The 14,886-nt window shown below is 43.1% G+C and overlaps 1 protein-coding gene across 2 annotated transcripts in view; it reads right to left on the minus strand.

The window, feature by feature from the left end:
- PPP2R2B (protein phosphatase 2 regulatory subunit Bbeta) overlaps positions 1-14,886 on the minus strand; it is a 456,765-nt gene that overhangs the window by 419,317 nt on the left and 22,562 nt on the right. The window contains exon 1 of one of the 2 annotated variants that reach the window (XM_060092036.1): positions 11,377-11,450. The exons of the other annotated variant lie outside the window; for it this stretch is intronic. Coding sequence (XP_059948019.1) covers positions 11,377-11,450 — 74 coding nt within the window. Of the gene's footprint in view, positions 1-11,376; positions 11,451-14,886 lie in introns of those variants that run through there. 2 annotated transcript variants of the gene reach the window in all.

A 14,886-nucleotide genomic window follows, 5' to 3' on the forward strand; every position in this document is an offset into this window, starting at 1 on the left:
GAGGGAACGGCAATCTTAAGCCTGTACACAGCATGTAAACCATCCTCATGCACATGGAGAATTGTCTTGATGGTTCTGAGAAATAGATTTCAGCTCAAATTAAAGATGGAGGCATGGGCTTCCCTGGTGGAGCAGTGGTTGAGAGTCCGCCTGCCGATGCAGGGGACACGAGTTCATGCCCCGGTCCGGGAAGATCCCACATGCCGTGGAGTGGCTGGGCCCGTGAGCCATGGCTGCTGAGCCTGCATGTCCAGAGCCTGTGCTCCACAACGGGAGAGGTCACAACAGTGAGAGGCCCGCGAACCGCAAAAAAAAAAAAAAAAAGATGGAGGCATGGTCAGCACTCTCCTGAGGTTAAATGGGCAGCTTGGGCGGGAAGCAAGCTTTTCGTAGCTATGTTATCAGAAACATAGCTGTGAGGGGGTTCATGGACCCTGAAAATGTCCCTGAATCAGAGGTCTTCTCCCAAACGGAAATTCTGTGATTCTTTCCAATGGGATGAAAACAGGTGGTCTGTAACTAAATTGTGTTGCCTTTAGGCAGGGCTGGAACACACAGTGATACACTCCATGATAGCCAATATCATGCCTTTGTGGTTAATGGTACCTACTTGGCTCCTGCAGGATATTACATTTGGGGTTCCCACCATAAGCTTAGACGTTCTATCATCTGGGTTAGAGGACCATGAAAGAATGAATTTATAATTAAGTTAGGACGTGGCTTCCTAACCTTTGCTCCTAAGACTGACTTTTGGCCAACAATCCCCTGAGAGGACCACCTTGCTGTTTATATATAAACATACGCAGCTGAGCATATGTACTGTTCCCTCCAGAGGCTTGGATATAGCAGCTATTTTGTTGAATAACATGATATAAAAACATTCTTAGTGGTTTTGTCCTAAGACAGCCTTTCTCTCCCTTCTAAATATCATGCTTTGCAAGTGCTGTGTCTGGAAGAGGAAACGCACTCTATTTTTCAATGCCTGGAATGGTTACTGCCTCTTCAAAACACAGCCTGGTGTGTTCCTGACATTGCTCATTTAGAATAACAATTTCTTTGTCTGGATGTCAAGCCAATGGCCAGGTTTCCGTGTTCATAGGACTTTTAATAAGACACACATGCAACTTGAGGCATTTGGGGCGTACTTAGAACCACCTACAAGTCTACAGCACTACAACAATAAGGGCTGCTTCAAGCAAAGCAACCATGTATCTCTGTTTTGAGTGGCCAACTCCTTAAAATACGTCCACCCCCTCTTAGCCTCTCTAATCTATTATTACAGCAGTCAGAACAGCCTTCTCATGCTACAAATATGGCCAGGCTTCTTTCCCCAAGTTCACACCCTTCCATAATTTCCACTTGGTCTTTGGATCAAAACCAAACTCCATCATTCACAACACAAAACATGCAGGGTTGCAGCACTCATAGCCTCAGTCTCCTCCAAACTCCTTCTTGGTCTCTGTGCTCCAGCCACACTGGCCTTCCTTCAGGACCTCACATTCACCATGTCCCTCTGGTGACAAGACCTTGAAAACATGCTCTCCCCTTTGCAGGGAAGATTCTCTCTCTTATTCTGCCTAGTTAAATTTTACTCATCCTCCAGATCTCAGCTCAAGTGACACTTCTTCAGGGAAAGTGTCCTGGTCTTCCTGCGCATTACAAACCCCTGTTAGACCTTGCCCTAGTTCCATGTCCTCTCCACTGCAGCATTTGCCACAGTTTATATTCATTTGATTAGTTTATTTGTCTTCCATCAGGGCATGAACCACATTTATTTTTACCACCAGTGAACCCATTGCCCAGCCAATATTTGACATATAACAGCTATATTATTTAAGTGTTTGTATTTTTTAAATAAATGACAAAATAAATTAATGATGTCTCTTGCAAGGAGGTTCACTGACTAATGAATTTGCTCCTAACATTTTCAGGTAAGTGACATTCCCAAGTATCAACAATAGGATTCAGAGAGGGCTTTCAGGCGCATCTTTGAATTTATTTGTCTCCCATTTGCTTTCCCTACCAACTGTGCTGTTTCAGACACTTGTGAAGACAAAGGCCCTGGCCATCTTGGCCCATCTTTTCTCCCAGCTCAATCTGCCAGTGAAGAAACAATGACTCAGAAAACTAACGGGCCAGACTCTAACAACAGTGATGATTTCACCGCCAGTGATTTCCCTATTAGATTTATAAAATTGAGTCAAAATGAAGGAATTGCCTTGGGGCACAAGTACCAAAGGCAAATAATGAATTCAGAAACACAAATCAGAACAACACTGACAAGTGTACATTACAGGCAAGCACCAGAAAAGGTGATACAGGTTGAAAGGAACAAAGAATGAAAAAAGGAAGCTTTTTCTGATGGGAGCATGAAGAAATGGAAGGAACCCAGGATTTGCAATCAGACCAGCCTGGTGTTACCACTGGTGAGACCTGGACAAACATTCTGTCACAGCAAGTACAGGGACCGTCCATTAAGTGGCTACCAGCACATGCTGCTCGATACCTTTAATCCTTACAATAAACATGAAAAGGCAACATTATTTACTTCCATTTCACCGTTGAGAAAACAGACACTCAGAGGATAAATAACTTGAAGTCATGTTAGGAACTCCGGTTTATCAGATTCCAAAGCCAAAGTCTTTTCCAACTAAATATCTCATCTCACGAGTCCTCCATCAGTATCTTCACCTGGCCAGGCTTCTTTCCTGGCAGAATTGTTGTGCTAATTATCTCCATGTGATAATAATACATGCAGAGTGCCTGGAGCCCGGTTGGCTTTTATTTAAACATTATTTGCTGTCCTTCCTATTTCTTACCCACTGTCAAATTCCTTATGGATTTTTATTAGCAACTCCTGAAAATGGGGTTACCGTTCCCTGTGAGGTGATTTTATATGTGGAGACTCAAGAGGGGGACCTACTTCACAAAGCACCTCTCATTTAATTTCACACCAGCACCACCAGGTTTTTTTATATTGCCGTTTGAGGCACAGCAGGATTAGCCATTTGCACAAGAGACAGCAATGTCAGAAGAGAACTAGAGCCTAGTCCAGACGACTGACCCAGGATTTTTCCCGTCACCACATCATATCAAGGCACTCAAGGCAGGAGTTGATTTCAGGGGTTTCCACTAATATGAATCATATTAATAATAACAACAGCTAACTCTTAAATTGCACGGGTACCACACTACTCACTTTGTATGAATTATCACATTTACTCACCAAAGCAACACTTTGGTATGTGCATTATGTTTATCCTCCTTTTTAGAGATGTCAAAACTAAAGCCCCCCCAGATTGAATAACTTTCTCTATATTAGGTAGATGGTTTAGCCAATACTTGAATAAAACATCTCGAAGCAAACTCATAGATACCATGAACCTGACAAACACACAGTAGAGGTTCACTGAATGTTTAAGAGTATGACACTGACCTTGAATCTTCCCAGGACAGCCGCTTATCTGCCAGATATCTTGACCAAAAGCAACCTCTTCTCAGTGGCAGGATTTTAGTCTGTCATTTGAAAGGGATCCACAACTGATCAACCTCTTTCTCCCAGGGCTCTTCCCTTGAGCTCTGAATACGTTCCTCCTTCATGGCTGTTTATCACAGACTCAGCTTCTGGCCTCTGATTGCTCCTAAGATTCACCTGGGGGAACTTTAATACCCAGGATTCCTGGGGCCAACTTCCAGAGAATCTGGGGTGGAGACAGCCCCATGCCTTTGCCACAGCTGATTCTCATGCACGGCCAGGGCTAAAACCTACTGTTAGGGTTGTGTGCCTATGCCTTTCTCTCTCCTTTAGTTTCTTAAAATAGGGATGAATCTTTTCTATCTTTGCAGTTTCCATGTGCTGAGAACAGTGCCTGAATATTGTGGGCAGTGGTATGGGGCAGCTAAGAGCCTGGCTGCTGGAGGTCAGGTAGTCTGGGTGCAAACCCTGATCTACCACATATTAGCTGTGTGGTTTTGAGTAAGTTACTATATAATTCGATGCCTTGTTCCCTCATCTGTAAAGTGAGAATACGCACCAATACTTGTGATGTTTTTGTGAGATTTATGTGAGGTAGGAACTATAAAGTATTTAAGGTAGAGTCTGGCACATAACAAACCCACAAACAATGCTAGCTATGTAGATAGGCAAAAAAGTCAATCCACATGGAACCTTAATGCCTATATGTGACAGCTGTGGAAATGCAGTGTGGGATGCAAAAAATAATAACATTAAGTCCAGTTCACTGAATATTCACAGGCATCATGCTAGGTGTTTACCAACATTATTTTTTCACCTTCATGATAATACTTGGACATGTTATTATTAGAGAAGGAAATATACCAGGTAAGTAACTGAAGGTCACCCAGCTGGTAATTATCAGTTCTGAGATTGGAACTCAGGTTCATCTTGTTTCAGAGCTCACTCTTTCCATGTTATCACTAAGACTTCATATAAATGTTGATTCACATCCATCCACTCAATCAATAAGCATCTATGCCATGCTTACCATGGGCTAGAAACTCTTCTAAGTACTGGAGACACAGAAATGAACAAAACAGAGAATGCCTTTGCTTTCATGTAGCTTATATTCTATAGCATGACAAGACTGGTGACAAATAAGTAAATGGATATATAACATGTCAGGTAAAGATAAGTGCTATGGAGTAAAAATAAAGCAGGGTAAAAGTAACTGGGGAGTGTGTATTTGTGTATATGTGTGTGTGAGAGCGAGAGATTTTTTTCCATCTGGCTACATTGTAACCTTTTTTCTTTTTTATTGAAGTATAATTTATGTACAATATGTTACAGGTGCACAATATAGTGATTCACAATTTTTAAAGGTTATACTCCATTTATAGTTATTATAAAATATTGGCTATATTCCTGTATTGTACAGTATATCCTTGTACATTATTTTATTTTTTATTTTTCTATTTATATTTTTTTGTAGCTTATTTTATACAAAGTAGTTTGTATCTACCCCTATATTACCCCTCTCCCCCTCTCTCTCCCTACTGGTAACCACTAATTTGTTCTCTATATCTGTGAGCCTGTTTCTTTTTTGTTATGTTCATTAGTTTGTTGTATTTTTTTAGATTTCACATATACATGATATCATACAGTATTTGTCTTTCTCTGTCTGACTTATTTCACTTAGCATAATACCCTCCAAGTCCATTCATGTTGTTGCAGATAGCAAGATTTCACTCCTTTTTATGGCTGAGTAGTATTCAATTATGTGTATATGTACCACATCTTCTTTATCCACTTATCTGTTGATAGACACTTAGATTGCTTCCATAGCTTGGCAACTGTAAATAGTGCTGCTATGAACACTGGGGTGAGACATTTTATTTTAGATAGGAAGGCCAGGAAAGTCCTCTGATAAAGAAACATTTGAGTGATGGATGTGATAAGATGTGACTGGATTCTGGATAATTTTTAGGAGTTTAAGCCCAAGAGGATTTATTGTAGAATTAGAAGGATGTGAGAGACAGAAGGAAATCAAAGACAACTCCAAGGTTTTTGGCTTGAGTAATTAGGAGAACAAAGTTCTCATTTACTGAACTGGAGAAAAATGCTGGACCAACAGGTTTTTCTTTTTTTCTTTTTTTTTTTTTTTTTTTTTGCGTTACACGGGCCTCTCACCGCTGTGGCCTCTCCCATTGCGGAGCACAGGCTCTGGATGCGCAGGCCCAGCGGCCATGGCTCACGGGCCCAGCCGCTCCGCGGCATGCGGGATCCTCCTGGACCGGGGCACGAACCCGTGGCCCCTGCCTCGGCAGGCGGAATCCCAACCACTGTGCCACCAGGTTAGCCCAACAGGTTTTTCTTGAGAGGAAATCAGTGGCTCTGTTTTGAAATCTCTGTTGGACGTCCAAGTGGAAATATTGGGTAGGCAGTTAGATGTACAAGTCTGCATTTTAGGGAGAGGTTGAAGCTAGAGATGTAAACTGAATAGATGATACTTAAGACCAGGAGATCACCTAGGAGCCAGCATAGATTAAGGAGAAGACTGAGCCCTGGGCTCCAATATTTACAGGTTGGGAAGATGATAAGGAACAAGCAGGGGAGTCTGAGGAGGACTAGCAGTGAGGGAGAGGGAAACAGAGAGAAAGTATGGGTCTTGAGGCCAAGAGAAGAAACCCTCTCAAGAAGGAAGCACTGATCATCTGTGCCTACACTGTTAAGAGCTGTAGTGGCAGAGACCTGGCAAAGGATGATTGGATTCATCAATGAGGTGATCACCGGTGACTCTCACTAGAGCCATTTTGCTGGAGGGATGGAAAGAGCAGACTGGAGGGCAAGACAGGGTGACTGTGTATAGAGGACCCTTTCAAGGCATTCTTCTGAAAAGGGGAGCAGGGAATGAGGCAGCAGCTGGAGGGGGATACAGGGTCAGGACATGACTACCTAAAGTGAGATGATTTACAGTGTGTTTGTGGACCGCCACAAAAGATCCCGTGGAGAGGAAAGACTTGGTGATAGCAGAGGGAGAGGGGCCGAGTGCAGGAGTGAGGGGCTTGAGTAGGGGTCAGGGGTGGGATCCAGCTCACAGAGGGAGGGCTGGCTGGCTCACTGGCCTTAGATGAAAGCAGGGACAGTTCATCTATTGTATGTAAAAATGGAAAGCAAATTTTAAAGGTAAAGCGGTGTCAAACTATGTAAGCTTCTCTTTCACTTAATCCTTACGATAACCCCTTCAGGTGATGTAATATAATTTTGTTACAGAGAATCATAATGTGCATTTGGGAAAGACTTTCAATGTAGGTGTGTATTTGTAACAATGAGAAAATGAGTAGTCAGGGAACACTGTGGGTAGAAGTGCGTTTGGACGTGGGCCCAAAGTGGGTTGGTTCTAAATACGTGAAAGGGGCTGAGAAGAGAAAGCCAAAAACATGAAATATAAGAATTCCATAAATATATAAAAAGACACAAAATAGAGCAAAACCCTTTCTTAGCCATGTACCTTGGAACCGAACTACATGGATTCTAATCCTAGCCCTTGCACTTAATAGCTGTGTGACCTTGGACAAGTTACCTAACTTCTCTGTGTTCTGGTTTCCTCATGTTTAACACACGAGGACAGTAACAGTACCTACCTCATAGGATTGTTGTGAGGAATATGCAGATGCACCTGTACCTTTATCCATGTACACACACAGTGCAATTGTGCCTAGCAAATGGAAAACACTGCAAGGTTTACTTCTAAAAGTAAAGAGCTAGAAAAATGTGTATTTTTTACCTCTCTGTGTGTGTGGAGACTTCCAGCAGCTCTACTTCTGGGTGTCATTGGAAGATATTTTGTTTAAAAAAGTTTCCTCCTCTTGGGCCTCCCTGGTGGCGCAGTGGTTGAGAGTCCGCCTGCCGATGCAGGGGATACGGGTTCGTGCCCCGGTCTGGGAGGATCCCATGTGCCGCGGAGCGGCTGGGCCCGTGAGCCATGGCCGCTGGGCCTGCGCATCCGGAGCCTGTGCTCCGCAACGGGAGAGGCCACAACAGTGAGAGGCCCGCATACCGAAAAAAAAAAAAAAAAAAAAAAAAAAAAGTTTCCTCCTCTTAAAGGAGCATTGTTGAAAGAAGAAAGGTAAGTTTATTCATTCACTCTGCCATTCAGTCCTTCATTTAAGAAGAATTTCTTGAGTGTCTACTCAGTCAAGCTCTGTACAAACCAGGTTTCAGAGACTTAAGATGAAGAGGGTAGGATCCCCGTGCCCAAGCTGCTCTGGGCCACCAGGAGACAGACATGGACACAGACTGTTTCAGTGTAAACCTGAAGGCTATTCTCACATTGATCCTCAGAAGGAAATGTGCGATGTAGGGGCGAGAGCACTGAGTTTTGATTTAGACTGTTTGGACTTGAGTCTTGTCTCTGCCACTTTCCTAACCGTGGCTCTGGGCAAGGCGGTGTGTGCCAGTTTCCTCATCTATAACATGGAGATAACGGTGTCGGTCGCAAGAGATTGTGTGAGGGGCCAGTGCCTTCAGCACATAGCCAGTGATCCACAGGCTTTGTGGTACTTACTACTGCTTCTCTCTCATTTCTTCTTCTCACTGTGACTGTGGTTTACGTGACTCATGATAACACCTCCATCTTTGGAGTTGCTGAGGAAGTCTTTCTAGAAAGACTTGACTGAAACTGAGTTTTAAAGGATGAACAGGGTTTGCAGCATGGAACCATGACCAGACAACTCAGGGACAGGATATGGCATGTGGCAAAGCACATTACCCTTTAGGAAAAGAAAGTGGCTCTACTAATTTGTAATAACCCCAATAAAGGCCCTCCCATGTCAGGTGCCAAATTAGGTCCATCGGAGAACATTAGGCAAGGTTCCTCATACCTCACTGGTCTCTCATTCCTATGGGTCTCCCCATCCCCTCTGTCCTGTCTGGAATGGTTTCTTTTTGACTGTGATTGGGATTTTGTTCCTCTAGTCCTGAAGCCATTTTGCTGGATGAATCCTTTCCTGTCAGGGGGATGGAGTTATGTACACACTTTGAGGTCCATAGAGAAGGGAATACAATCGTTGTCTTCTCAAAACCCTATTTCTGCTGTTTGTGCATCAGCATTATTTACCTGTCCTTTTTTTCTGGTTGTGTCTTCTCATTTCAGTTAAAGTAGAGCATAGTAATAAAAGCAAATCCCTCAAGTATGGTCACCAAAAGCTCCCCAACCCACAATATTTAAAACAACTAGCATTCACATAAGAGTTACATATTGTTGATTTACCCTATGTACAATGTGTTGCTGTATATAATGCACTTAGATAATGCCTTAGATGTCGTAAATACAATACAAGTGCAGTCTGGTTATCATCATCATCATTATCATCACCACCACCCTGTGTATGGCATTCTGAATGTATTTCTTTGCATGTTTTACAAATGAGGACACTTAGGCTCAGAGAGGTAAAGGAACTACCCAACATCACCCAGTTAGCATATGGTAGAGATAGGATTCGAAGCCCAGGATCTTCCTGTGTTGAGAAAACAAAGTCAAGGCAAAGCTGAGAGGACAATGCTAGTCTTCTCAGTAGGACGGTTCCATCCCCAAAGCAGCCCAGGAATTGCTAAAGCTCTTAGAATTGTTCTATAATTACTCTTAAGGGGAGGATTTGGGTCATTTGGATTTGTTTGATTTTCACAGGGACAGACACAAGTTATCCATTCTTGACTTTTTCAATTAAATAAAATATGAAGTTCCCAGCCATAACTTTTCCAGAATAGACTACAGAGTGACATGATTGCTAACAATATAAAAACACAAACTCAGATTCATTCTGACATCTTTTTCTCCACAAACTCTAAATAAGTGTAACAAGTTTCTAGTGACACTGTGATGTGCTTGAGGAAACCACTTTGTTGCGTAAGACAGTACAGTAAATAACAGAGACTTGAATATCTAAGAAAGCACATGGTGTGTGGGACTCAAACATGATGGCATCTTTCATGTAGCAAGCTTTATGAAGAACTTTAATTATCACATTTAATTCTTAACGTCCTGGGAGTGGGTCTTTTAATTTCTATTTTAGAGATGAAATCGGGCATAGAGCAATTAAGGGACTTGGCCCTGGCCGCTTGGTATTTAACTCCTGCCTTTTCTACTGTGCCCCTGCGCCTCATCCCTGATTTTAATGTTTTCCAGATGCTATTTTCCTTGACCATTGTCTTCAATAGGTTTACAACAAATTCAGAGACAAGTCTCCCTACTCCCACCCCTAAATCTGATGATAGTTGGTGATTCAGAGATGGTTTGCTTTGACATGAATAAAATGGGGTTTCCATTTTGATGGCATAAATCAGTTAAATTTGATTAAAAACACAGTTCAAGAAAGTTCTTGTGTTGGTGGTGTTTTGTCTGTATTAGGTAGGGTCTTTACTTTGATTCATATACAAAACAGCAACTGAATAGACCAAGTGTTTGGCTTCTCAAAGTTTTAGCTGGGAGGAGAGGACAGGGGACCAATCAGAAACGACTGAGACAGCTTCCTATATGAGTTTAAGTCTTTGTATTTGGAAAGTTCCTCTGGAGATTTCTATCCGTGTTACTCCTTATTTCTCCCCAACACATGTAGGGACTGGCTGAATTTCTCTCTATGAGGGAAGAAAGATTTCTCAGTGGGCCATCTCCTTTAGCCACTAATAAAATTTTAAAGAAAATATCCAGTTTTTTAAAAATCTACGAAATATCAAAGTCTATGGAAAATACCATCCTCAGTTTCAATTCAAGGGTGATTCCAAACTTATACTCCCTTTTCTTGGAGGATACCGATTAAAAAGCACCTTGTGGTATAATACATGCTTCTCTCATTTTATATACACAGCCCCCAGTCCCAGGCTCCTCCTGTGAGGATGAGAAGCGAGGGTGGGTTTTCAGAACAGGCTGTTCGCCAGCTCAGTTCCGGAAGAGTGTGTCTGGACCTGAGGCGTAGTTGCCGTTCCTCACCATCCTTAGCCCTCTTCCATCGAGGACCGCTTGTAGGACAACCCCTAAGGCTGAAAAACAGCCAGCTAGTGGCTTTTCTTGAAATTGCTCTTTTCCAAGGATGTGTCAGGTCAGAAGAAACAGGCAAATCACACATAGAAGATGCATGTCTAGCTAGTCACTCTAGGAACATTGAAACCTGCTGTGCTTAGTTGAAAGGGAATTGCCAGGATGTTTACAAGGCACACACACGTGCACACAGAAACTCCCCCCTCATGTGTGCATATCATGCTAGGTTAGAGGGCAGCAGAGGAGGTGCCTTAAAGGACCAGGAACTGGGGAACTGTTTATACAAGATTCAGCTCACCCTCGCCTTAAGGTATCAACTTAGGACCCCACAAACCACATTTCCAGCAAGCACTGAAATTCAGCTGCGATCTTCCTGTCCTGCACGCCAAGTACAGACCGAGCAAATCAATCCAACAACCAACGCTCCACAGTCATACAGTAATAAGCTCACTCTATTTTGCTAATTGCTTTTTTGGGCATACACCAAGTTATTAAAAGGACAGTGACAAAACGGAGAGCTTGGATAAATGTATGTGGCAGCATCTACAGCAATTGTTTTTCCCCTTTAACATTAGTTTCAGTTACTTGTTTGCATGTGAAAGAGAACAAGGGAAATTGACAAAATATTTCTAAATTATTTTCTACTCAGTTGTATCAGTTCTGAGATCACCTCTGCAATATTATCCTGCTCTTCAGAAAATACTTTCCTTGGAGAAGACAGACTGATTTTAGAAGCAGATCTAAGTCTGTGAGATACAAGCTTTTGCCGGGCACGACAGTCATCTAGTAGCTACAGAAGGCAGTATCAGCAGAGCCTGTGGGAAGTCAGACACCAGCCCACTTTTTCCCACCCACCCAGATGCTCTCCCTCTCTGGTCTGTACCTTCTGTGTGGCAGCTGGAAGAGAGGATGGTATTCGGAGGTCTGAAGATGTAAGGCAGGTAACGAGAGAAGCATTTCATCTTCCAAAAAAAAGGAAAAAGAAAAAAAATCTAAATAAAAAACCAGTCTCCTGAATCCATAAGGATTCTCTCGGCCTTTAAAGCTGGCTACATCACCCACATGTTTATGGAGGCTCGCTCCCAGTGCTGCAAAGCTGGGGAGCCCAAGGAATAACTGGAGATGGGTCCCATTTTGCCATCAGCGCCAGGAAGCACTGCCTTACATTTCTGCATGCAGCTCAAACTCAGAAGCCCCCAAGCAAGCCGGGATATAGCCTCTTCATTGGCTGCAGCTCCTCCGAGCAGGATTTGCTGAGTAAGTCAGTCTTGCCTGTAAACACACGCTGAAATGCCCTGCCTGAAACCTCTCCCTTTTCCCGTGTGGTCAGTTTCTTTTAGCAATAGAAATCCAGCAGGATATGGGAGTCGTGAGGATAAGTGACCATCTCTTATTTAGCTGCAAGATCAGATGAAACAAAGACAGCATAGTGTTCCGCCCTGGAGAGAGATGGCTGTTAAAAGGAGCCACCCGTAATGCCATGGGTCTCAGGAATATTAAAGTACAGTGCAATGAAATGGGTCTCTGTCCCTGCTTAATCTAGATTGAGTTCTATTTTTTTTTAATATGAAACCCAAACAATAGCACCATTTATCACTTAGGTGAAGCCAAAAGCTGGGTTGAGTAGTCGGTAACAGAGGGCTAACACAGACAGATCCTGTGCTCCACTACAGCTGTTTTTTCCTGCCAGCACTCACACCGAGGCAATAACTTGGTTCTGAGTTATTTGCTGTACAAATTTAAAGCCACAGCACAAGAATAGAGGCTAAACCGAAATGAACTGGCCCTTCACCAAGCCGTGCACCCTGATGGCATATGACAATATGTAACGAGTAAGTTGATGCAAGGATTATACAACTTTACCAAAACTCTCACTGAGATTGCAAATGAGAGGGCAGGGAGAACGGAAGAGGGAGAGGGAGAGGGAGAGGGGGGAGGGAGAGGGGAAGAGAGGGAGGGAGGGAGAGGGGGAGAGAGGGGGAGAGAGAGAGAGAGAGAGAGAATGAGAATATTAAAGGAAAGGACCAATTGCCAAATATAAATGATTTGGATTGGGGAATTGGTTTGGTTATGACCCAGGAAATAGTAATAACTTTGGAAACCTTACCACTGGAAGGTAAGCACAAGGCACCAGTTGGAGATTTATAAGTTCTGTCAAAGACACTAGTGACTATGATAAAGAGAAATAGATGAATGTTTTTGTGCTGCATTCAGAGGCACAAGGAAATGATTTAAATGGTCCTCAAAGGAAAACCAGTATTCCCCTGAGTGAAATTTTTAAAAATAAGATTTAATATAAAAGTGTGCCTTGAAATATGATAGAATAATTTTTGAGCCTTTATGGGCTCTCTTCTTTACAAAACTACTTAACTTAGCATTGGAGAAATGTGCTGGTCTGCCCACAAGAGCAAAGACTTAGAGCCATAAGTGATTATAGTGTCAGTGCAGGCCAGGATGTACATCCACTCTTCCACCAACATGCTCTCTCCCTGATTTTTGGATCATTGCAACGTGATGACAAACTACTGGTGGGGACAGGACATTTTAGTCCTTTGATAGTCATACAACCCTTCACTTCCTTAGACCCAGAGACCTGGCAAGGTTGGGCCATCCCAAGTAAGTTGCTGTTTAAACAATGCCTAAAAGGTCTGGATTGGTTGTGTGAATAATCTCAAAATCACAACAGAAGAGTAAATCCAGAGGCATCTTCCTGAGAGATACAGAACTCTTAATCCCTGATCAGTAATGAGTCAAAATGGAAGGAGTGTGGGCTTTGGGGTAAAGCGGACACAGTGTGAATCCCAGTGCGTTCACTCTTTGGTTGGGTAGATATAAACACAACTTTAACACCTGTGAGACTTAGTTTCTGCATCTATAAAATGGGAACAAGGTTTTCCTCTTGTATTCTTGAATGAAGGGAGATAAGCATACGATGCACCTGGTACACTGTGGACACTTGGTAAACTGTCACTGCCAATGCTGTTCTTACTGTGGTTGTTAGCCTTCTCTGAGCTTCTATGGCCACATACCAACCTCAGAATAGTGAAAGAGCGGGTGTGGTTAAGAGGGTGGTGTGGCCACTAGACAGCTAGTGTTGAAGCCTACCTTTTTTTTTTTTTTTTTTGCGGTATGTGGGCCTCGCGCTGTTGTGGCCTCTCCCATTGCGGAGCACAGGCTCCGGATGCGCAGGCTCAGCGGCCATGGCTCAGGGGTCCAGCCGCTCCGCGGCATGTGGGATCTTCCCGGACCGGGGCACGAACCTGTGTCCCCTGCATCGGCAGGTGGGCTCTCAACCACTGCGCCACCAGGGAAGCCCCTGAAGCCTACCTTTGATATTGACTTACTGTGTGATCTTGGGCAACTGACTCAACATCTCTAAGCCCCATTACAGACCTAGTAAGGATAATAATAGAACCTTACATGATATCATGAGGGAAAAATAGGATGGCTTATATGAAAGGTTAAACACAGTGCCATTAAAATGCCTGATTTAGTGCCAGGCCTATGGACCCTATCTACCCATCTGCAGAATGGGCAAGGGACAAGAAGGACAAATTGGAAATCTCCTTGGACAGGTGATTCCCATGCAGGTGGTTTGTTCTGCACCATTTGAACTGTTCAATGGGCTTTCACATCTTTTTTTTCTCTTTGATTCTGAACAATCCCATTTTACAGAAGACAAAACTGGCTGAGAGGCTATAATAATTTATCCAAAGTCCAACAGCCCCCTGAGGAAGTCTAGTGTTTGTACACCAGAATCACTTGATGAGCTTGTAAAGAATGCAGATTTCACAGCCCTGAAGCCTATTGATTCAGACTCTCTGGGGATAGACAAGGAATCTGAGTATTTAACAATCCACATGATCCTTTAAAGTTTGAGAACTTCTGGAGTAAGGTATTTCATTTCATGCTTTGGCTTGAAGGGTCAGGGTACCAAAGTTTTTTAAACACCCTTCTTGTAAATCATTTGTCTCACCACTTTTGCCCAACAATTGGTTGCTACCTTAAGTTATATCAGGCATTAGACTGAGTGATGGGGATACAGGATATAAGATACCATCCCTGCTCTAATGCAGTACACTATTACAAGGACTAATAAACTATTATAATACAGCATTAAAGGGGTGACAGAAGGAAGAGGTTCTGAAAAGATTCTTTGGGTTTATAGAGTCCCAAAAGGTCAATGTTAAAGATCCATGCTTTTACTCAGGGTCATTCAGGATCACCCAGCGTCACTCAGCATCACCTAGGGCTGCCTAAGTTCATTCCGGAATCACCCAGAGTCACTCAGAATCACTCAGGATCACCCAGTGCCACCCAGAGTAACCTAGAGTCACCCCAGATCTCTTAGGGCCACCCAGGGTCACCGAGGGTCACCCAAGTCCACCCAAGA

This window comes from Mesoplodon densirostris, chromosome 3, assembly GCF_025265405.1.
Source record: "Mesoplodon densirostris isolate mMesDen1 chromosome 3, mMesDen1 primary haplotype, whole genome shotgun sequence".
Taxonomy (NCBI): domain Eukaryota; kingdom Metazoa; phylum Chordata; class Mammalia; order Artiodactyla; family Ziphiidae; genus Mesoplodon; species Mesoplodon densirostris.